Raw genomic sequence first — 23,891 nt, 5'->3', positions numbered from 1 at the left:
CACACACCCTTGCTAAGAAAAGCCAACAAAGGGATTAACGTCTATGACAAAAAATGGATCAAACTACAGGGAGGGCTGATCTCAAAGTCTCTAAAATGTTTATAATAACAGCTTATATTTATTAAGTACTTATGTGCCACATTCTAGTCTCAGTACGTCAGTACATTAGCTTACTCTGTCCCTGGCCCTGTGAGGTAGATACGTTTATTATCCAGCACAGAAAAGAAAACTGAAGCTTAAATAATTTGGATAACCTGTCCAAGGTCCTAAGAAAAAACATTTTACCACTAGAGTTCTAGGTCAACTGCTTTATCCCCTATCGGGAGAGTGTCCCTACAGAACTGAATAAACCTTGGAGGATAAATTTCCTTATGCAGAAAGAATAGAAGAAAACTAAATTCACCATTCACTAACAGCAGGGTCTCTTCTAAATTGTATTTCTATACAACATAGAGTTTAAAGTCAATTAGAATTAAAGAAGCAGCTCAGAAATACATGAAGGAAACTGACAGATTTAGAACCACAATAATTCCTGAGAGTCTTTCTATGTCCACCTCTACCCTTGCCCCACAGGACCAACACTGAGGTACCCAATACTGAATCTCATCTCTCTTAGCGTCTATTATCATTTTATTACCTCCCCATTTGCCATTATGATGAATCATTTTCATGCATCTGGTTTACTTCCCTAAGTAGACTTCACATTCTCTTAATGATCTGGTAAGCCTAAGGCATAGCTGGACCTCCCCAAAGCACAGAACATACTTTACAAATGCAGCCAAGGATTTCCACCACATAAAGGCTGGCAAGACATAAAACACACTGGGGATGAGCACCCTGCTGGCTCCTGAAAGCCAAGGTTACCAATAATCACACCATCCTGTGTGATATACACAGCTGTGAGAACATAGCACATGCCACATAGAATTGGGCATTTTAAGAAAGTGTTCAAATGTGAAGCAGCAATGAAATAATACTGAAGAAAACAAAGTACTCAAATGGCACATATGAAAATCCTACTTTCAATTAGCTGAATCACAATTGTTTTCTGATCATGCAATAATTTGTCATGCTGATTAACTTAATTTTTGAACGAATGTTAGGAATAATATAGGCTTTAGTTACTCTAACAACCAAGATTTTTTTTAAAGTGCATATATTGTGGCAAAATTCACTTAATTACTCAAAGTACAAAAAAAATCAATTCTCTACTTCTGAAGGACAAAATTAGTGTTCACTATGGTATTCATTCATTCAACCAACATTTATTTATGAAATGGATACTATATGCCATTCCATCAGATGATAAACAAGTTCTACAGGATTCATGTTCTAAGGAAGCTGATGCCATAGAGACAAACGATTAGAACAAGTAAATGCACAGAATGATTTTAGTATGGTGTAAGCAGGAAGGGCGAGGAAGAGTAATTTTGGCTGGATGATCAAGAAAAACTTCATTGAAGAGGAGGAGACAAACAAAAGCCTTTCTCTTTTACATTATGACTTGAGTAAAATACCAGGGGTTCAATATTAAATGCCAGAAACTGGTGATTTTAGGGTTACCATAGTTACATAAAGTATGAAGGATTAGAGAATACAAAATTATAATCATTATGCTTTCCCTAAAGTATAATTCATGTGATATCAATAAAGATACCTGGGAGAGGGGGCAATGCTGTTACAAATATTTAAAAATGTTGAAATGGCTTTGGATTTGGGAAATAGGTAAAGGCTGAAAGAATATTAAGGAACATGATAGAAAAGGCCTTGGCTGTTTCCATAACTGTTAGGAGAGACCTGATATTAATGCCTCTCCTTGCGAGGGCTCAGAAAGAAGTGAGAAGCATTATGGAGGAAATTTATTTCATCCTAGAAAATACCTAAATTATAATGAAAGACTGTGGAAAAGAAACATAGGCTTTAAATGTGCTGCTGGTGAGAAAGGAAGGACATCTTACTAGAGACCAGAAGTAAGGGAACACTTGTTATTCAGACGCAGAAAGCTTAGATAAATTGTGACCTGCTATTATGTGAAATCAAACCTTATGACCCATGAACCCAGATACTGAAATGAAGACGTTTCCAAGTTAGGTATTAAAGATGTGGTCTTTCCTTGCTGGTTATATTAAGATGGGAAAAAAATTATGACACTACAAAATGAAATGCTGTAAGACCACCAAACTGCTATGAGTAAGTACTAGGCTGACAGACTACCAGCTGAGTACACATCCTACTCTTCTTTAGAAAGACCCAAGGGCAGAGTCCAGGGTGGCAAAGGCGCAGTCGAGTCACAGAGGTCTATTCCCAGCTCTTGAAACCTAATGTAGTTTTGGCTGTACTTGAGATAGATAATTCTTTTTTCCTTTCCATTTTCTCCCTTTTGAAATGACAATGTCTGTAATTGATAACCTGTGCCTGTCCCACCATTATAATCTGGGATAAGATAACTTGTTTTATAGTTTCACCAGTTCACAGATTAAAAGGATTTATCCTAGTACTGATTAGACCCCAAATTGCACCCATCCCTGAGTTAGATCCGGAGCTTTGGAATTTGAGTAGGTTCTATAATGAGTTAAAGCTTTTGCAGATGTTGGAAGGTGGTGAATGCATTTTTCATGAAAAATGGACTTCAATCTTTAGGATCCAGATGGTGAACTATGGTAGGCACTATAATAGACCCCAGAGAGACATATCCCCCAATCCCTGAAACCTGTGAATATGTTACCTTACATGGTAAAAAGAATACTGCAGGTATAATTTGATTAAGAATTTTGATGTGGGGCTGTTATCCTGCAAGGGTTCTCATAAATGAAAGCAGAAGGCAGGAGAGGGAAGTCAAAGAAGGAAACCACCAACCACAGTTGCCTCTGAAGATGGGGAAAGGCACCATGAGCCAATGAAAGCAGGCAGCCCCTTGACAGAGCCTGGGGAAGGGAAAGGGAGTCTCCTAGAAAGTGCAGAAGAAAAGCCCTGATTTTTAGCCCTGTGCATACCCTCTGTGGATTTCTAACCTCTAACTATATAATAATATTTTTTTCAGAAGTTGCTAAGCATATAGTAATAGATATTCATTTTAAAATTAGTTTGCTATTTATCTTAGGGTTTTTAATTATCGTTTAATAAATTATACCAGAAAACAGCCTAAGATTAGGTACTGTTAACTTTAGTTCACAGGCTCAAATGCCATCTGGGATCTGAACTTCACCAATGTCATACTCTGGGTAGTCGCACACTGAGTAAAATGCAGGCCAGGACATGTGATTAAGAAATATGTGACCTAGAAATGCGGCTAATACACTCAAGTCCCCTTACATGAATTTGCTCTATCTTAAGTTTTCCAGGGCAATGAGAAGTGTGTAACAAAATAAGAATTGTGGCTGGATAGTTCATTTTGGTTTAAAAAATTATAGCAATCTTTTTCATGTTTAAATAACATCTACTAAATCCTGTAAGCAATTATATTTCCTACTATTTTCCACTAAATCCTAAAAGGTAGGCATTATGTTTGCTATCCTTGATAAATTCTTTATAAAAGAGGCCAAAATAAATGCTAGAAAATGAGATGTACCTTCACCCCCGCAAAAAAAAAAAAAAAAAAAAAAAATTAAGGAAAAACATCACAGCTTCAACAGACATAGCAGATTCTCCATCAATAGAGATTTTGTCTAATTTTTTGTCAAAGAATATAATGTCTATGAAATACTATTACATATGGAAAATAAAATACTAAACCAAATTGCTTGCTTTTATTTTTATTTTGTTTCTAAATACTTGCTTTTAAATACCATGCGTTAACTTTGGTCATCATACATGTTCTTCTATTCCCTTTTTCTTTCTTTCTTTACTTTTCTTTTTTTTAAACACTGTTTGAGTAGTTATTTATTCCGATAAATACTGAAAATGGCAGAGTATGTGGTTTATATTCCAGAAAGCAGAAAGATAATTTTACATCATTTAGAGCACATTTTACACATGACAAAGTAGAAGCGTTGCTAAGAACACAAAGATGAAGATTCTGCTGCTAAAGTGCTCACAGTAATAGTGAAACAAGCAGGGCCTAAGTCTCAACCGCTAGGAACCAAGACCAAAATAGCTTTTAACATATGTTAACTGCTCCTGCTTGGAGGAGAGCACCCTGAGGAAAACAGTGTAAGACTCAGGAAAGCCAGGTCTAAAAGAAAGTTTTTGATCAAGCTAGTATTATGATACCAGAAGAACAGGCTAAAAGGAAAGACTGGAAGCAGGAGAGCCTACTGGAATTAGGCTGTCAGAAGGAGAGAACCTGAACTATGAATTTGAGAATGAAAAACAGAAGATGCAGAAAAATCTCGAATCTCAGCACATAATTTTATACCACCTGTGGCTTCTATCAAAAGTATCTACTAATTCAAGGTAAACCAGGCAGAGAGAAGCACACAACCCATGTTTAAATACCAGATCCATTTGTTCAAGGAAATAGGTTTGTGCTACTTAAGATCCTCAGCCAATTGGAAGGAAAAAGCTAAAGCAATGAAATAAGTCCTGCAATGCCATAATTTCTCAACTAGGGAAGTCACAGGGCAAGTTCAAAGAGAGTGAAAAGATTAATGACGTAGCATCCCAAATAGCTGGTTTGTGGTAGCAATGGAAAATATGCAGGAAACAAAAGAGCTGCAACTTCTCATTTATTTTTGCCCAATCCTGGGATATTAAACTAAGCTCGAGAAGAAGATGAAGGTATAGATTTTTGTTTGCTGGTCTGGTTGTGGAGATATATAGAGTCAAGAAAAGGACTAGTATAATGAAGTACAAACATTTGAAGTGATATTGTGATTTAGGAATAAGCTAATTCATGAAAACTGTAATTTTATAAAATCAGTAGTACACCATAGTCTTACTGAAAAGCATTTGAAGATTAATGATACTGACCTTAAAAAGATGATAAGTTACATCCTCAAAGATACAACAATAAAAATATTTTCCTTTGTTAACAAGTACCCATATATAATGGAAAGAAACTTTTCTTTTTATTTCTTTCATTAATTTTTCTCTATTTAGGATTATATTATAACACTGTGAAACCTGAAAATTAGACCTGAAAGCCTTAAATCACCCAAACCATGACCTAATTTCCTTTAGGTCAATGATTAGACGAGGTCCTCTCTTTTTCAAGCCCTAATTTACTGCGCTTAATTAGGATAGTGAAATGCCTCTGATATAAATTATATATATTAGACATCCCAGCACCAAATATTTACTAAATAATGTGCAAATCTTATTTTTTAATCTTTCAGTCCCAATATCTAAAGACCATATATTCTCTAGCAAAAAATACAACATAATGAACTATTAATATACCATGTTAAAGGTACTCTAAAGATATTGTACTTTAAATAAAATTTGAAAAAATCTTTAATGAGGAAAAACAAAATAATTGATGAGGAAGAACTACTGATGTACATGTAAGTGACATTGTTATAGATTACCTAGAATCCATTTTACATTTCTAGTTGATTCAATTGCTATGTTTTAAATGGAATGGTTCCATTGAGTTGCTTACACATAGCCTTTAAACATCCAAAAATGAACCAAAGGTCGCAATTCACTCCTAAAGTCAAATTAGGGGGGAAAAATGTTTTCAAGCCTTCCAAGAATTAAGATTTATGAAATAAGTAAGCCAGCATTTTGTTTATAGGGTGTTGGAAGTCTGGGCAAAGGGTAGAGTGGAGTGGGGTAAGACAGATGACAGTGTTAGACCAACAAGAAAGGGAAGTAACTGGATTCCTATAGAAAGAAGAGATGTAGGGAAATGCAAAAGCCCAAGCTAGATTAGACAACTGAAGGAAATCAGTTACCTAATTTAAAAAAAAAAATCTTTTTGGAATCTTTCTAATGTCACTGGTAAGAAGAAATAAAAATTCCATAATTTCTTCTGAAAATCAGGACTTTCCTTCAGTTTCCTCATAAATCACCATAGATGACTGTAGCAATTCAGCTTTAGGGTCTACACTGTATTAAACTATATATGTTAATCTAGAACAGTAGTTCTCACTGAAGGTTACATTTTTCCCCAGGAGACATATGACAACATTTTTAAGGGTCACAGTTTGGTATGGGGGGCAGCTGTTGGCATCTAATGGATGGTGGCTAAAGATGCTGTTAAACATCCTTACAGTGCACAAGATAACCTGACCACAAAGAATTATCAAGTTCAAAATGCCAACAGTACTAGGTTAAGAAACACTGATCTCTCCTGAATACAGTTCAAGCAACAACCTACTTCTTGGACCTTTATCCTAGCCCATGTCTAACAGTCAATTAAAGGACTAAACCACCACCACCCAAAGACCCATTTTTCAATTGGTTTAAACATGGTGGATGGTTGGTTCCAAATAAAAGTCACACAGAAATAAATAGAGATAATGTATCAGAGCAGAAAAGCAGAAAAAGAACTTTTAAATCCTTTCATTTCATTTCTGTCTAGAACGATTCACTTTGCAAGAGGAGCATTTACATGGTTCCATTATCAAGCTGTGTGTCTTCTATAGCCAATACTCTGAAAATTCACTGGCATTGTCAAAATACAATATATCTTATTAATTAAAAACTTAGGTTAACAGTATTTACAAAGAAAGATTTATGCTGGAGGCTGCGGAGGGTGAAAAAGCCACCAGGTCTTTAAAATGCAAAGTTATTTCACAGTTTGCTTGCAAAATGACTCAGATCATTATTACTTTTAGTCATGCCAAGTTTGCTTCTAAGCCTACTAGTAATGGAGAAAGAAAAAAAAAAAAAGCCCACCATTTTTCCCTACAGTCATTAAACCAATAAAACTGGAGCTTACTGAAAACGGATTTAGGCAATAATATTTCTCTTTTATTATAACTTATATAAAAAAATACAAGCTGAAAGTGCAAATGAAGATTTTAAGAAATCTTTCATCTATCTAATACTTAGAGTGTGGGAAGAAACCAAACAAAAGGAACCCCTAACTCAGAGATTTAAAGATCTTAAACTGTGAATATTATCACAATGTTTCCCTCAGTCAAGTGTCCCCGGGTTACTCCTTATTATTCTCTTCCCCTTCAAACAATTGGAAAAAGATCTCCAGGTCGCACTTCATCAAGAGAACAGGGCTAAGAACAAATCAAAGCCTGGCGTGCACCTGGCAAACCTCATTCATCAGAAACGATAGCAGTAGAGAAAATCCTGTTGTTCCGGTGACCCCTCTGCACCTTTCACAGCGGTTCCACCACTGAAGTATCTTCCTTACCTACTACTGGAGCAAACGCAACCCAACTTTGGTGGTTTCCCTACCCCCACAGTGATAAAAATCAAATATCCAGCATAGCTTATTTCCTTACGCAGGGTAAACATAATCGGTGCTTTTTAACACTCACTGAGTCGCCATGGGAAGTTGACAGTAAAGACACATTTCAACCCCACAGAGGCCCCAGGAAAGGTGCACTGACTTCACCAAAAGCGGCACTCCTGGTGTGAGAAAAACCACCAACGAGAAACCACCCTCTGGATGAAAGGTTTTCCGGGAAAGGGGGGGGTGGTGGTGTCTTTTATTTTCTTGACATGAATACCCCTTCACATTTGTAAGGCTCAGCTAAACTTCAAAGAAAAGGGTTTACACGAGATCTGCCGCCTCAAAATGCAGCTCGGCTTCCAGTGGGGTCACTAAAGCACAGAGCGCAGTGCAATGCCTGCCCTACCGCGGGGAGATCTCAGCGCCTGGCAGGAGGGCGGAAGGGGACCTAGGAGGGGACCCGCCTCGGTTCCGCACCTCAAGGGCCACACTCGCACTCCGAACCAACCTCGGGCGCTGCCAGACGCGTCCTCGCCTGCTGTCACGCGTTCCCTCCGGTTTCCCGACGCCGAGGGGCCCACAGCGGCCCCCGCCGCGCCCAGCCCACTCGCTCATTCGCCCGCCCCGGCACCTAGCCCTTCGGCCAGCCTCACCGAGCAGCAGCAGCTTGACCTCGCGCGCCGCCTTCTCGCCATCCTCGCGGAGGTTCCGGTCGATCATCTTACTCCGCTCCACCGCCGCCTTGTCCTCGGCGCTCAGCGTACAGCCCATGGTGCCTAGAGCGAGAGCCTGCCGCCGCTCCCTCCTCGCCCGGTTGCTGCCTCGGAACACAGGTGAAAGCTCTCTTTCGAATACCTCCCAACGCCGGCCACACCACCCCCACTACGTCCTAAACCGAGTCCAGAGAAACGCTTTCCGCAAACGAGCAAACAGCCCTGGGCGCCTAGTTCCCCGGCCCGGCTCCGCTTTTGGCGCCGCTCAGCGCCGGGAGACCCAGGTTTGAAGGCTCTGGCTTCAGAGGCTACCGCCCTCCAGCCGGTGGCCGAGCCGCAGCCTCGCAAAGCTCAGGCGAGCTCCGCGTCCGCGCGCCGCCGCGGCCCCGCCCCTGCCCGCCTCTCCCGCCACCCCGCGACCACTCCCAGAGCGCGCTCCCGCGCACGTGCCCTCGGACAGCGCCCCCTCCGAAGGGCCGCGCGCCCGCGTGGCCGCCGACCACGGGGCCGCGCACCCCGCGAGGGCCCCGCGCCCCCGCGCGCTCCCTGGAAGTGCCAGAGAGCGAGGAATTGCCCGAGGGGCTATGGCCTCAGGCCCTATGCGCTCCCTAACCCTGCGCCCGCGGCGGGAATGGGGTGATTTCTCCGGGTTTACTGATACCAAGGAATGTGTGCGTACCTGTCCCTCTACCGATGGGGATGGGAGAGATGCCAAAGTTGGAAGCCCAGAAAAGCCTGTCCAGGGCGTTTGAGCAAGCCCAGCGCCCGCAAACAAACAAGGGTTTTAAAATGTAAAACGGTGTCGGCCGGCGTTCAGGGCGGTGGGAAAGACAGGGAGCTGCAAATGGAGCCGCGGTGGGACCAGAGGTGGGGACAGTGGGAAACAGAAGTCAGGAGATGTGGTGGTAGTGGGCACCAAGGTCAACTTCCTTCCATTTTTCTTTCTTTCCCTTTTTCCTTCCTTTGTCGCCTTCCTTTTCATAAACAGATTATAATTTTAAGGATTTCTTCATAACCTTAGAAAATGTGAGACCAAAAATCAAAGAGTATATTTAAAAATGACAAGAGCAATAAAACACACCCACACAAACAAGTCTGCTCCACAGCCGTAGCAGATCTCCTCTAGCGCATATGTAAGCTCCCATGCCAAGTTTTGAACCAGTATTTATGACCATGTTCCTAACTCCTGTGCCAATGGGCATGCCATTCTTTTTTGGAAGCAATGGCTTCCTTGCACATAAAATGAGGAGTTGTGCGATATTGTTTCCTCCTTCCAACTCCGGCAGGCAGGGATGATGCATTCATCCACCCAACACCAAATGGATGAGGATAGATTTAAGGTCTCATTTCTCAATGCCTGTTGTTCTAAGGTTTTCCTTACAAACACCGCAGGAAAAAAACGTTGACTGATGGAAAGATGAAACTAATGTCAAAGAAAGATGTCTTCCTTGATGTGTTAAATTTTTTTTTTATTGCTTTTAGGTTTCCATTCAGAAGTCTTATTTTCTAAAAATCATTTGAGAAAACCGGGCTTGAGTTTTTTCTAAGAAATTGATATTGAATTGATGGCACGGGTAGAGGGCAGAATACCTTTAGGTTGGGTCATTCAGACCAGGCCTGTAAGCTAGTTCTGCTCTACACCCCACTGGCCATGCTTGTGCTCCAAACCATCAGAGCCAGTTGAATTGTCAATTCCTTCTATATGGGACCTGCCCTTTCCTGTTTTCCCCGAAGTCAGACCTGCGATATGATTTCAAAACCTGCCTAAATTTTCCTATGGCCTTTTGTAATATAACAACAAAAAGGAGCAATCTTCAATGGTACCTAATCACCTTCTACCCTCATTATAATTCCTGGCACATTACATGTCCATCAGGAACTCTGAAATTAAATTTAATGAAATCAACTTTCAACACGGTATTTTCGTATTAGTCATTTGGGCTGATCTGTTACTGTCTTTCCTATAAGCTTCAGGCCAGATGGAGTGTAGGATCAACAGTTTTAGCCAAAGAGGAATCAATTATGACTGAGTACTGGTAGAAACCACTACAGAACTTGTGTTTTGGAGAAATTAAGTTGTAATGAAATTATACACATTATCTCTATCAATTTGAAAAGCTTGTCAAGTAGTTGAGTAGCTTATATGTAGTACATAGACAATTAAGAACTGCAAATTAATCTTATGTGAAACAAAACTTCTAAGAGGATACAAAGTAATAAAATAATCAGTATGGAAGGAAACTCCAGGAGAAAAAAGTTTGAAAAAAATATTGAAGGAAGTGATAACAGGATATTAGAGGCGAGTTTGAAGGAGAATATATTAGTCAATACCATCTGCCAAAACAAAATACCATAGACTGGATGGGAATAACGTCTCGTGTTTCTGGAGGCCAGTAAGCCAAAGATTAAGGTGTCAACTGATTGAGATCTCTTATGAAACCCCTCTTCCTGGCTTGCAGATGACTGCCTTCTTTCTGTGTCCTCACATGGTGGAAAGGAAGAAGTTGGGGAGGTGTGAGAGAGAGGGAAAGAAGGGAAAGGAAGAGAAAAGCCACGTTTGCTCTCTATTCCTTTACTTATAGGGTCATTAATCTTGTCATAGATACTCCACTATCAGGACCACTAAACTAAATCACCTATCCAAGGTTCTCCCTCCAACTACTATCACATTGGGGTTTAGGACTTCAACATATGAATCTGGGGAGACATACACATTCAGTCCAGAATAGTGAATTTTTGTTTCAGAGGAATGACGAAGTACACAAAAAATAGTGATTATTTAACAATTTAAAGGTAGTTTGGATATGATGAATGATAAGATATATGGGGCAATATTGAAAGAGAGCTTTACATCTTAAGGTGAAAAGTTGGACTTGACACAGTGAATACTAAGTGTCCCATACATTCTCCTGAGTTGGGTAATAGATGTTTAAGAAAAAATAAAAACCCTCTTACCATATGTGTAAAACAAATGAGTTACCAACAAGTGCATGGTATTAGTAATCCAAACATGGGGTGGTAAGAGAGTCATTCAGACTAATAACTTACATAGTTATGAGGTTGTGAAATATGATTCAACAACCTTTTCAAGGAGGTGGAGCAGACATTAATAACTCATCTATTTTATAGAGAGTGAAAGAGAGAAATTTAAATTGCAGAGGTTAAAGCATTCTACTTCAGAATAGTGTTTTCCCTTCTGAACATCATAACCTCTTTATTGAGACATAAATCACATACCATAGAACTTACCCATTTAAAACATACAGTTCAATGGCTTTAGTATATTCACAGTTGTGGAGCCACTACCAAATTGTAGAACATTTTCATCACCCCCAAAGGAATCCCTGCATCCATCCCCATCATTCCCCATCCTTCCATTCTGCTAGTCCTAGACACTACCAATTTAAATTCTGCCTCTGTATTTGCATATTCTAGACATTTTATATAAAAGGGATAATATGGATGTAGTCTTTTGTAATTGACTTTTTTCACTCAACATAAAATGTTTAAGGTTTATTCATGTTGAGCAGGTCTCATTACTTCATTTCTTTTTATTGCTGAATAATACTGAACATCATATGTTAAGAGAGTTAGACATATGTTAAGAGACAAATTGGAACACGTTCAGCTGAAAGCATCAGGCTTTAAGTAACTCAAACTGTGTCATAAGGAATAATTGGAGAAACTGGGGATATTTATTGAAGGAACAAGAAGATACAAGTGACTTGACAGTTATTTCCAAATGACTGAAGAGATGTCACAAGTCAGAGGAAAGACACACTTTCTGTCCTGCTTCAAGGTCATACATAGACTTAGAAGTACTAAAGGAAAGTTATGACAAGCAAAATTTTATCTTGATGTGGGGAAAAATGTTACACAATTTCTAGGCAGTGATACCAACCACATGTGCACATGTGAAATAGGCAATCTCAAAAACATTTGACTAAGATGTAAAACTCTCATATTGGGCACAATCTAGAGCTGGGTGAACTCTTAGGATGACTCCCAACTATGAGATTCTGTATTATTCAGACATCAAAAGAGACTGGTGTCAGAGGCTGAGATTGTACTACTTGTAAACTCCTCTGGCCTCAAGTGTTTTCCCTACTCATACTATCCTCAGATAAACAGGTAAAAGTGGGAAAGGATAGTTTGAGATATCTTGGTTTGATCTTTTGATGGATTAGCATGAGAATAAAGAGGAACATTGGAAAGAGGATATGACCTGGTAGGTGGAGGGGAGGCAAGATCAGAAGGGCATTGCATATCTTTGGCTAGTTAAGCTGCTAACCGATGTGGCATGTTCACACCTCTTCATTACTGCATTGGCGTTTTTTGCTTTCTAAAGGAGAAAAATGTTTTGGCACAAGCTAGGCATATTTAGAAAGATAGAGGGAACATCATGGCATCTATAACACTCTGAGTATGGACATTTGCATTCTGCTGATGGATCCTACACCATCAGCAATACTCAAGTCTCCCTCAAGTAGCTTCATAGACAGTGACTACCACAAAAAAGAACTGTAAAACAGGGGGAAATGGAAAATACTAGGCAGTGACACCAACCAGCAGACTAGTTCATGAGCACTTGTAAACATGATACCACATTGGAGGACTCAGAAATATCTAGGGAATAGGCTGGAGAGATTTAATTTTCTACTGAAGCAGATAAGTCTTGAAGTCACTGTTGATGGGGCCAGGAGGCAGAGAGGGCAACACGGCCTCATAAGTAAAGGTGGGAGAAGTTTAGAAAAAAAAAGAAAGAAATATGTGGTTTTCAATGCATCAAGAGAAGATCACTATGAACAAACATAAAGAAAAGGAAGTGGTGGTTGTGGTATAGGGAAGAAACTCTAGACCAGAAATCAGGCACCCTTATAGCAATTCAGAATTCTGTCTTTAACTCCGTATCTGTCCTTTGAAGTCCTTTAACCTCTAATTGCTATATTCCTATCTATAAACATGAATGTATTGAATTAGATCATCAAAACAAAGTTCCAATAATTCTGAATTTGTATGAGGTTGTCATTCAACCAGACAAGATGGTTGGCAAATATACTGAAACATTTGTATGAATAGAAGCCTTCCCATATAGGATTCAGTAGTAAGTAAATAATGAGAATTCAGAAGATTGATAAGGGTACTAAATTTTAACCACAGAATGTGTTAGACGCATGGGGCTGTAAATGGGGAGGTGGTTTTGGAGGTTGTAAGAATATAGTTATGCCACTTTCTTCCTCCACCTCTGACCTGTTCATCTCACTCCTGTTACCTCATCACTGTTACTTCTTTAATCCCAAGAGACCTTCCATCTAGTGATCATAGGTCATTTCCCTGGGTTTTATGCCTTCTCATGTGTGAGTTTTTCTCCTTATTCAGCTTATCTTCCATTTTTTCATCAGGATAATCATTTCCTTATATATACCTTCAAAACATCTCTGCCACTGTAGTTCCGAGGGAATACCTAAAATCTGCTTGAATCTACTCTTTGCTTATCTGTGTCTGTACCTATACAGCTAAGTTTCACTGGAGGAAAACACAGTAATCAACAACTCCACCCTTTGATTTGTTCAGGTCAAAAACTTCAAGTCATCTTTGATTGTGTCCTTTTCTTCAAAGCATATACATTCAAGCTGTCAAAAACTCCTGTCAACACCATCTTCAAATATATCCAGAATTTTATCCATCTAGACTAATATACCTGAGTTCAAGACATTTATGGAATACTGTAATAGCCTGATTTCTGGTCCCTTGGTTTCCACCTTTATCCCTTATTATGTTCCACATAGTAACCAGAGTCATCCTTTCAAAATATCAGAGTTATTCATTTATTTACATGTTTGAAAAAAATCCCAAAGTTCTTATGATGTCATAAAAGGATTGACCTGATTCAACATGCCCACCCTTTTTACCCATATTATATACTATCACCCTCCCTCTTATTCTCTATGGTCAGCCTCTTTGACCCTAGGCTATTCCTTGAACTTGCCTTTGCACTTAAGTTCCACGTACCTAGAACACTACTCAGCCAGATACTTGCTTGACTCACTCCCTTATTTCATTCAAATCTCTGTTCAAATGTCACCTTATCAGAGAGGTATAGTCTCTCCACCCACTCATCCTTCTTTATTCCTTTACTATGCACTATGATTTTTTATAACTCTCATCATAAAGCATATTATTTTTGTGATTACTTATTGCCTATCTTTTCTAATTGAGTATAAATTCAAAAGGTCAGAGGATTTGCTCCCATTGTGTACTATTTTGTGTCCAGTGCCTAAAACAGTAAAATTTATAGTACATGAACAAAGAGGAGGAACAGGATTTAGAGTATAAATTAGTTTTCTAAATTTATTAATACACTTACTCAACAATATTAGTTGAAGACCTATAATGATCCAGGAAGTGTTCTTAACACTGAGAATAAGGTAGTGAATAAGATTAAATTGAGATGGAGATGATAGCAGTGTACAAGGAAGATACTGAATAAACATGTAAGTAGATTCATTAAATGGGATAAAATAAAAATTGTTCTGCATGCTATGAAGATAATAAAACTCACAAGAAAGTATAACAGTTTAGTGTTTTGAGAAGTGGATGTTAAAGCAGAATTTGATGAGATTCTTATTTACTGGGGGATATGGTCATGAAACACAAAGGAGAAAATGCACAGGAGTAAGGAATACAGCCTTGAAACCAGGGATACAGCTTTGAAACCAGGGCAAGAGAGAAGGAAACACATTTTGTGTAGTAAGAGCCTCTGACCCCGGTGCCACTCTGAGAAGGTCTTAGCAAGGCCTATAGGGATGTCTGCACAGCCTATCTTGAATGAATATTGCTCATGAAGGGCAGTATTATTCACTGGGCAGAGATGGATAAAATGGGCAAGGTCTAGTGTCCCTGCCTTGCAGGCTTGGGTTGGAGGCAGCCTCCCTGGAGTGAGGCCTCTGGCCTAGCTGTGAACTCTGTGGTGGGTCTAAAGATGGGCATTTGGAGCCTCTAGGCCACCTATACTATCCTAAGTAGTGAACTGAACATGCACCTAAGTGGCCACAGTAAGGAGTCATTCTGAGGGAAGAGTTAGGCAACTTCACCTGAATGTTCATGGAGGTTGTTCTAGGGAGATGACATGTTTGAGCTGAAACTAGATAACAAGAAGGAAACAGATTTTGCGTGAAAAAGATTTCAACCTCTCTCACAGACAGAGTGCAAGGGCAAAGTCCCTAGGGTAGGACTGAAGTTAGCCTGATTAGTTCCTAGTTCCTCAAGGAACTCAGAATTTAGTAATTGAATATGCAGTAGGAGATGGGAGAGCTGAGGGCTGCCTGGTCAGCAGGGACTAGGTCCTTAGAGCTGTGTAGGCCATCTGGAGGTAATCAGACTTCATTGTAACATCATTTCACATTTATTTTAAATTGATATTTTTGTCAATTTCTTCTTCAAAACTGGAGGTACCAGCAATGTTGCACTGTATGAATAATATGATGCATAACTGTCCCTAGCACATCATGTGCTTATAATTATAGTACTGTTTTCTTTCTGCTTTGTGAGATCAGAGTAAGAGCAAAATAGAAGGAAAAAGGAGATTAAGGTAAAGAAATATCTGAGGGCTTTGAAGGGGGATTAGATCCAAAAGGGAAAAATTGCTTTGTACTAAATTCATGATACAATATACACTTGTAGCTTAATGGGTAACAAAATTATGTATGTATACATATATGTATATATTTCTGTGATTCCTATAGGCCATGTGTTTTCATGATTCTCAAACTTCCTGCTTTTCTTTGTGATAATAAGGCTAAGCAGGAGGACATGTCTTCTCTTGCACCCAATATTTGTTTGACTTTACCAAAATTTCATAAGAACCGTCCTAATAAAGAATGAAGCCAACCTGGAGCGAAGCTTGAAGCAAGGGCTAGCTTCTCAAGGAAAGAGTTACCTGGCTCTACTAAGGCCTGTTTACTACATTACTACATTGGATTAAAAAATAGCTATATTGACACCTCCCCCTCTGTTTATGCTTCCTGCTGGCTCAGCTGTTTTTCCACTCACTGTAGCTCTTTGTTTAAGCCAAAGCCAACATGTGTGTCTCTTGTTCAGCTCAGCAGGAACTGCAACAGAAGGGTTGATAGAGGACTGGGCCAAAGGGATTCAGAGAAGCACTATTAAGAGCTTTTCTATCCTAATTACTATTAGAAGGAATGTTATTCCAAATAATAGTATTAAGGAGTTTGGCAAACATTTGCCAACTTCAGTACCTTATTAGATTACATATAAATTAGGAGCTAAAAGGGACAAGATATGTTTTAAGATTTTTTTTTTTTTAAATAAAAGCTCTTTGTAAGAGTTCAAGATCATTGAGTGGGAGAAAAATGGCATGTGAAGCTTTAAGGCATGGGATTATCTACATTTTCCATATACCATACCAGCCAGCAAAATGGAAAGTCAATCAGTCAAATGCTGAAGATTATATCCCTAAATCTTCTGAAAAAAAAAAAAAAAGTGACAGGGACAAAATAGATCAAATGAAATAAAATCCGTGGTCACCTCTCCTGACCTGGCACGTTATCTCTGCACATATCCATGGCACATATCCCTTTAATTTCCAGCTTACTGTTATCCTAACATCCAGGAAGATGCACTAATCAATTCAATAGACCAACACCCTAGACATGGAATGGGTCCCAGAACATTGTCTTGTAAAGAGGGGCTCTGCTTACATGTCTTGCTTCTGACCTCCAAGGGTTGGACAGACTCAGGTAGGGCCTCTGTGGGGCTTTCTCTTCCATTTGATTCACTCTAATGGGAACACAGGCTCAAAGCCTGCCTGGTTACATGTTTGTTGTTGTTGTTCCCACAATTCACTAGGAGGTACTGCTTAGTCCTCAAACTTCAGCCATGCATTCACCCTCTTCCCTTCACTGAGGCTGGACTTTGGATATCTGGGGAAGCATGGTTATTTACAAGAGTGATGCTTTGATCCACAGAGTACTCCTGCCCATTTTCTAAATAGCTCCTGGGAACTCCTACATAAAGAAGAGGCTTTCTGTTGACAGGGCACTTTCCAAGCATTTCTTGACCCTACAAAGAAAAATCAAAATAATTATCTACGTTTTACCTTAATCTCTAATAATTCATACAATGAAGGTTGTCAATTGATCTACAGGAGGCTGAGCCACTAATAATTGCTTTTTCAACAATAACAAAAAGTTTATTATGAGAATATAGCTAAAAAAAATAATAAAGTAGAACCAGAATGTTGAAAAAATGAAGAGTAAAGAAAGGCACAGCTCTCTCTTAGAAATTCAGCCTCCCCAAGACTGCTGAGGCTGCTTTTTAACATAAGGGAGCTAACTGAGGAAATGTTGGATAGCACAGGGGAGACACTGAAAAGGAGAAGGTAGTGACCTACTGTGATTTCTCTGTGTTCAGTGTTCCTTTTGATGTTGGTTTTATTGTCCTTGTACACAGAAATATTATGTGGTTAGTTTGTTTTAATTCATACATGAAATTCACCATTTTAAAGTAAAGAATTCAGAAAATTTTAGCATGTTCATAATGTTGTGCAACCATTGACACTAATTCCAGAACATTTTCATCACCCCCAAATGAAATCTGCTACCTGTTAGTAGTCACTTCCAATTCCCTACTGTCCCAGCCCATAGCAACCACTAACTATTTTCTGTCTTGTGCATTTGACTATTCTGGACTTTTCATATAAATGGTATCATACAACATATGACTTCTTGTGTCTTCCTTCATACTGTTTCAAACTTCCTCGATGTTGTAGCATGCATGGGTAATTTATTCCTGAATATATTGCTGAATATTTTTCTATGTATGGATATGCTACCTCTTATTTATCCAAACATTAGTAAATTTGGTTTGTTTTTACCTTTTGGCTATTATGAATAGTGCTGATATGAAAATTTATGTACAAATATTGATTTTAATACCTGTTTTTATTTCTCTTAAGCATGTACCTAAGGAGGAGTTGCTGGGTCATATGCTAACTCTTTTTAGGTTTGAGAGCAACTGCCAAGGTGTTTTCCAAAATGGATATATCATTATATTCTCCCTATCAGTATATGAGGTTGATGTGGCTAGACTTGAATTCTTAGTAACCTCTGCTGCTAGAACCATAATCAGACTTTGTGTGTCATTGAAATTTCAAAAAGTACAGAAAAAAATAAAAAAAAAGAAAGGAAGTAAATGCCGTGAAGTGCTTGGCCTTCCATTATTATTTAGTCTTTTCATAATTTTAACATTCACTTTAATCAGATCATTATTACTCACAAGCAAAGGACTGGCACCTATCCCGCTACTGGTTACAGAGTAGGAATTTAGGAAATATATATTCAATGAAAGGAACAGAGAGTACAGGTAATCTTACTGTTTTAATTAAAAACACTGAAGGCATTCATTAAAGGAATGTCTTCTTGATTCTTTCCACTAAGGTATTCTACCACTGTTCTGTCACTGTCATACTATTTGAAGGAAGGAAGTTTAGTGCAATAATACGAACTTCCCTGGGAGGGAAGACATATATGCTTTATTTCAGTTCTGAGACTCATTTGCTATAAGACATTAGGTAAAGGGTTATCTTCAGTTTCCTCATCTGTTAAGTGGTAATGACATCTGTCGCAGTTACTTGACAAGTTGTTGGGCAGATTACAGGAAATAATGCATTCATAACTCAAATTCAGCTTCTGCCTCCCTGCCCTTGGCATTCTGAGTGGTTGAGTGATGTATGCTCTGCCTCCACCTTTGTTTTAAAACATATCCCCTCTGTTCTATGCTGATCTGGTCCAGACACACTGAATTTATACACACACACACCTTTCTGGTTCATGCAATGTTCAGAGAAGACAAAGAACCAAAATTACCTGGAAGCAACTGAAACTCATACATTGGGTATTTTTTAACTTAAAGGTATTTTTTTTTTCCATGTGTGGGGCGGGGGGGGGGGGCAGTGGGTTGGTTTACTGGGGCCGATACTGGAGATTTTTACAAATACTTTACTCCATCAGCATTGATGCACAACACTTTGCCTTACAGATTCCTCTTTCCTGCCTTTTTGTTCCCCAATCCTCTTAGGAGCAGAAGCCAATGCCTTTAGTTTTCTGCAGCAGAGCACCCTAAGCTCTTTTGTTCTTGGAACTCAGCTGGTACCAATGCCCCCAAGCTCTCACTTCTCTTTCAAATGGTTTGCCAAAGTATCTTTTTTCCCTGTCAACCCAAATAGTTTCATCCCTTAGAGAAATTCTGTTTCTATCTGTTAATATAATACATTTCCCCCCATTTCATTCACATGTGAATGTGCTTTGGAAATTTAAAGAGAATAGTAGATACCTAAGAGATTCCATATTTGATGACCCCTTTGTAGTAGTAGATTGGGGGATGAGCTCTCTTTCCAATACATTGGAACATAGCAGTACTCATTCAGCAGCCATTTGATTTATTTCCTCCTTTATCATTCATAATCTGGCAAAGTTAGATGCCGTGTGATTTTGTAGTTGGAAATAAAAGAGAGATCATTGTCTGTAGTTGACTGGATCTGTAAAATGTATGGTATGAATCTGCAGGCAGTGACATTTTCATTCAAGAATAAGCAGAAGAAATCCATCTTTAGATTTTTTTTAAAAAAATACTTTAGACAAACAGAACAAATAAAAGAGAGAAGAGAGAGCAAAAGTAATTGGTTTTGTTTTTTTTTTTCCTGGGACCTTGATGTGCTCCTAGATTTTGCTGTCAGGAAATGCTTTTGTGTGCTTATAATACAACCTTGTCTCCACCTTTTGTCCCACTCAAACTAGCTTTAGTTGATTTCTATTGCTTGTAATCACAAGAGACCTAATAATATAAAGAACAGATACAAAATGAGGGCTCGTTATTGTTATCAGTATTAAAATTGTTCTAGGCTTCCTGGAATAGTCGGTCTCTCTTTTCCAGGTGTTTTGAAATGTTTTGACTCATTTGATTCTCATGACAATCCTATGAAGTAGATGATAGCATGGGATTCATTGTCCCTGTATTATAGATGAGAAATTGACTTGCAGAGGAATTAATTGGCATGTTCTCGGTTACATAATTAGTACTGACAGAACCAGTAAAAGAGGATAGAGCTTCTGGGTGCTTCTGGAACACTATAGAGATAACGCAGACAGAAGGGCCTGCTAACTGAATTTCTAACTTAGTTATACAAAAGGGGTAAAGGTTAGAAATTGAACATTGGTTATATCTCACTATCCATTTAAATTGAGTGAAATTATAGTAAAATTCTAATGGAAGACCTAGGTAACAAAAGAGTGAGAACTTTGTTAACAATGGAAAATTATGGGATTTTACTGCTCTTAATCAAGAAAGGCATTTGATTTAGAAGGCAAGTGGCATAACTATAGGAATCTAGCTTGGTATGACTAAAGCCATCTTGGTCATAACTGCCATTTTGTCCACCACGAGACCTGTCACATATGCCCTTAGGACAATGTCAGTAATATATAGTCAGTAGAGTGTGGTGTTCTGGCCACTGGTGCCTGGACTGTTTCTTAACTGACCTTACAGATGCTGACAGTTATTTGAGAAAGGTCAGGTACATTCTGGTTAGCCACACCCACCTTGTCTAGTTGAGCATACAAATCCTTCCTCTTGCCTTGAGGTGTGGGGGATCCTTCTGTCTTGCTGCTGCCCAAGACCTGTTTCTGCCCCTAAGTCCCCAATAAATTGCACTTTGTGCAGTCCTGGATATGTCTGTCTGTTTCATGGGTCTCACTGCCCCTATAGCCTTTGGTGGCCAGTTCCCATACACTGTGACTGGTTTGTTTTAAGAAAAACAACTGATTCAAATTCTAAAATTCTTTTTCTAGCATTACTAAATATAATGTTTATCTTTTTTTTTTTTTACTTTGATATAATACCATACAGTATTTTCTTGTCTATATCTGTAATTTTCTCTGTCTTAAGCCTGCATCCTTTGCTATGTTGGAACCTGGTTGTGGCCTTAGATACTGAAATACATGTTGAATATATATAATACTGAAAGATTGAGCATATAATATACTCAAAACACTTAAACAATTGATACAAAGAGTCCTACTTCATTTATTTCCTCTAATATAGAGTATATTCTGATACTCTAGGGATATTGTTACAGATTCTGTTCATGTGGAGTAGGTATAACAGGTTAAGTGTGAGGGATAAAGGTCTCGCTACCTGGCCTGAGAAGTATTCAGTTCCACATGTCTGCAAACCCTAACTAGAACCTAGATGGATGACATCAGCATACAGATGACAAGCATGTTCTCAGGAGGACTGCTCCAGGAACCTGTTCATGCAGGCTGTTTACGAGAGGTTGTACTCAGGGCATCTTCTCACAGACAGACAAAAATGACAGAAATAGGTCAGAGATTTCAGTAACTTATATCCGAGGGTTTGTATTTTAAATAGCAACATTTCACTTATTCAAAATTATAAAAAGCATTCTTAGGTAAAATCATCATCATCATCTTTTTATTTTTCAGAAAATTAAAAATGTCTTAGCATTAAGAAATTTGTTATTGATAAAAATCTTCATAATACACATTATGCATTTTATATTATGATTAATGCACTTTATAAAATATGAAAAGCTAGGGACTAGGGTTGTGGCTCAATGGTAGGGTGCTCGCCTAGCATGTTGAGGCACTGAGTTTGCACAATGTAAAATAACGATATTGTGTCCACTTGAAACTAAAAAAATAAATATCTTAAAAATATGTAAAGTTATATGATCTATGCTTTCACAAAGTAATGTAAGCTTATGTACATAATAAAAATGATTTTCCAAAATTATCCCATAGCCTTCTCAAATATTTTTAAATGTTAGCCTAGAAGATACTTTATAATCATTCCCCACCAATAAAAGTGCCCTGTACTATGTTTATACTGGTATTAAATATAAAGGTGAAAATTTAGAAACCACCTAAACATTTACTAATAAAAAATGTATAATATTTGTCACAGTGAAATACTAAATAATTATTCAAAAAGTCCAAATATAAATTTGTATTTATTTACTTCAAAAATGATTTTGTGATATTGCCAAGAAGTGGTTTATTAAATTAAGTTTCATTAAAAACCCAGATATGTGTATATGTATATCTATTGCAATTCAATAGAAATAAGATAAACCAAATGTAATCTAAATTTTCTGGTGGCCACAGTAGGAAAACTAAAAATAAATAAATTTATTTTTTGAGGTATGTTTAATTTAATCCATGAGACCCAAAATAGGACCATTTAAACATCTAATCAACAAAAACATTAAGATATTTTGCATTCTTTTGTACATTTTCTTCAAAAATCCTTCAGATATTTTAGACTTATAAAACATCTCAATTTCAGGATTGCATTTTTTTTTTCTGGTGGGGATGTGTGTACCAGGGATTGAACTCAGGGGCATTTGACCACTAACCCACATCCCCAGCCCTTTTTCGTATTTTATTTAGGGACAGAGTCTCATTGAGTTGCTTAGCACCTAGCTTTTGTTGAGGCTGGCTTCGAACTTATAGTCCTCCTACTCATCCTCGTGAGCCAGTGAGATTACAGGCGTGTGCCACCACACCTGGCTCAAGATTGCATTTTCAATAAATGTAACTGTACCAAACAATAGAGTGGTGTTTACTGGAAAATATTTCTTAAGTTTTTAGTTTTATTAAAAATTAATTAAAATTAAAATTCGGCTTCTCATTTGCACTAACCACATTTCAAGAATTCGGTAATCATACCCAGATCTCCATAGGAAAATCTGGGAATTATATAATGTACTAACTGAGATTCTAACCAGATGAAGGAAGTTCAGGTACCTTACATAATTAAGATTTCTATAGTTATATATACATTGCTGATAATTTCTCAGAAAAGGAAAGAAAAACGATCCCTCTTTTTTATTTTTGTTGTTTTCAACTCTGCTGTTATTCCATGTCCTCTAAGATTTTGAAATATTTTCTGAATTTTCTAGACAATTGATGTTGGCAGATCATTTATTTTGAGTTACGTTGTGATGTCATCCAACACCATAGTCTTTGGCCTTTTCCGTATAAAAAGAAGCTATATAAATAATCTATTCATTTGAACATTCATTTGAACTTAGAAAACAATTATCTGTCTACTGCTATATAGTACAAGCACTTTTCTAGAACTAAAAGAATACAAAATTCAATGTCCCTGTTATGTTGCAGTGGATAATCAAATGATCATCAATAAGACAAATTGGATGTTTTGGTGTGATGCAGGGCCAAATAAACAGAATGAGAAGATAAAGAACATAAGGCAGAGTCTACTTTAAATGGTATGAAGAGGGAAGGAATATGCAAACAGAAGTTTGAGCTCAAATCTGAAGGATGAGAATGAGCCAGGTGAAGGGTAAGGGTGGAAAGAAGAAGATTTTAAGCAGAGAAAGGTAACCTGGATATTGGAGAGCACGGAGCATAGGCAAGAGATAATATGGGGACCTGTGTTGTAGGGGTAAACAGAGGAGCAATGGGAACAATCAAAGAATAAACAGAGAAGCAAAGTGATCCAATTTATTTTAAAAGATCACTCTTGCCACAATGTGGAGAATAGATGAACTATTAAAGAGGGATAGTAACTAAGATATTCTTACAGTATTTTAGAAAAGACAGGAAGATAATTTAGAATAGGGCCGTGGCAGTTCAGAGTTAGAATCAAGAGGAGCTGATGACCAATAGTCAGGGGTGGTGGTAGAGAGCAGAGAGGAACCAAGGATAAATTTTAGATTTTTCTTTTAATTAATTAACTGGCAGAGTCATTTTATAAGATGAAAAATAAGAGGAATGAGTTGCCAAAGAGAATCACCAGCTACTTTTTGAACATTTCAACCTAAT

At 38.2% G+C, this 23,891-nt stretch overlaps 1 protein-coding gene across 1 annotated transcript in view; it reads right to left on the bottom strand.

Annotated features, from left to right (window-relative positions):
* The window catches only part of Gnai1 (G protein subunit alpha i1), an 82,983-nt gene extending 74,622 nt beyond the window's left edge, over positions 1 to 8,361 (bottom strand). The window contains exon 1 of the mRNA XM_026384978.2: positions 7,948 to 8,361. Coding sequence (XP_026240763.2) covers positions 7,948 to 8,065 — 118 coding nt within the window. The 5' untranslated portion in view covers positions 8,066 to 8,361. The remainder of the gene's footprint in view (positions 1 to 7,947) is intronic.
* Positions 8,362 to 23,891: the final 15,530 nt, after the last annotated feature.

Source organism: Urocitellus parryii, chromosome 3 (genome assembly GCF_045843805.1).
Source record: "Urocitellus parryii isolate mUroPar1 chromosome 3, mUroPar1.hap1, whole genome shotgun sequence".
In the NCBI taxonomy this organism is placed as follows: Eukaryota; Metazoa; Chordata; class Mammalia; order Rodentia; family Sciuridae; genus Urocitellus; species Urocitellus parryii.
This window is presented reverse-complemented; position numbering and strand designations above follow the sequence as displayed.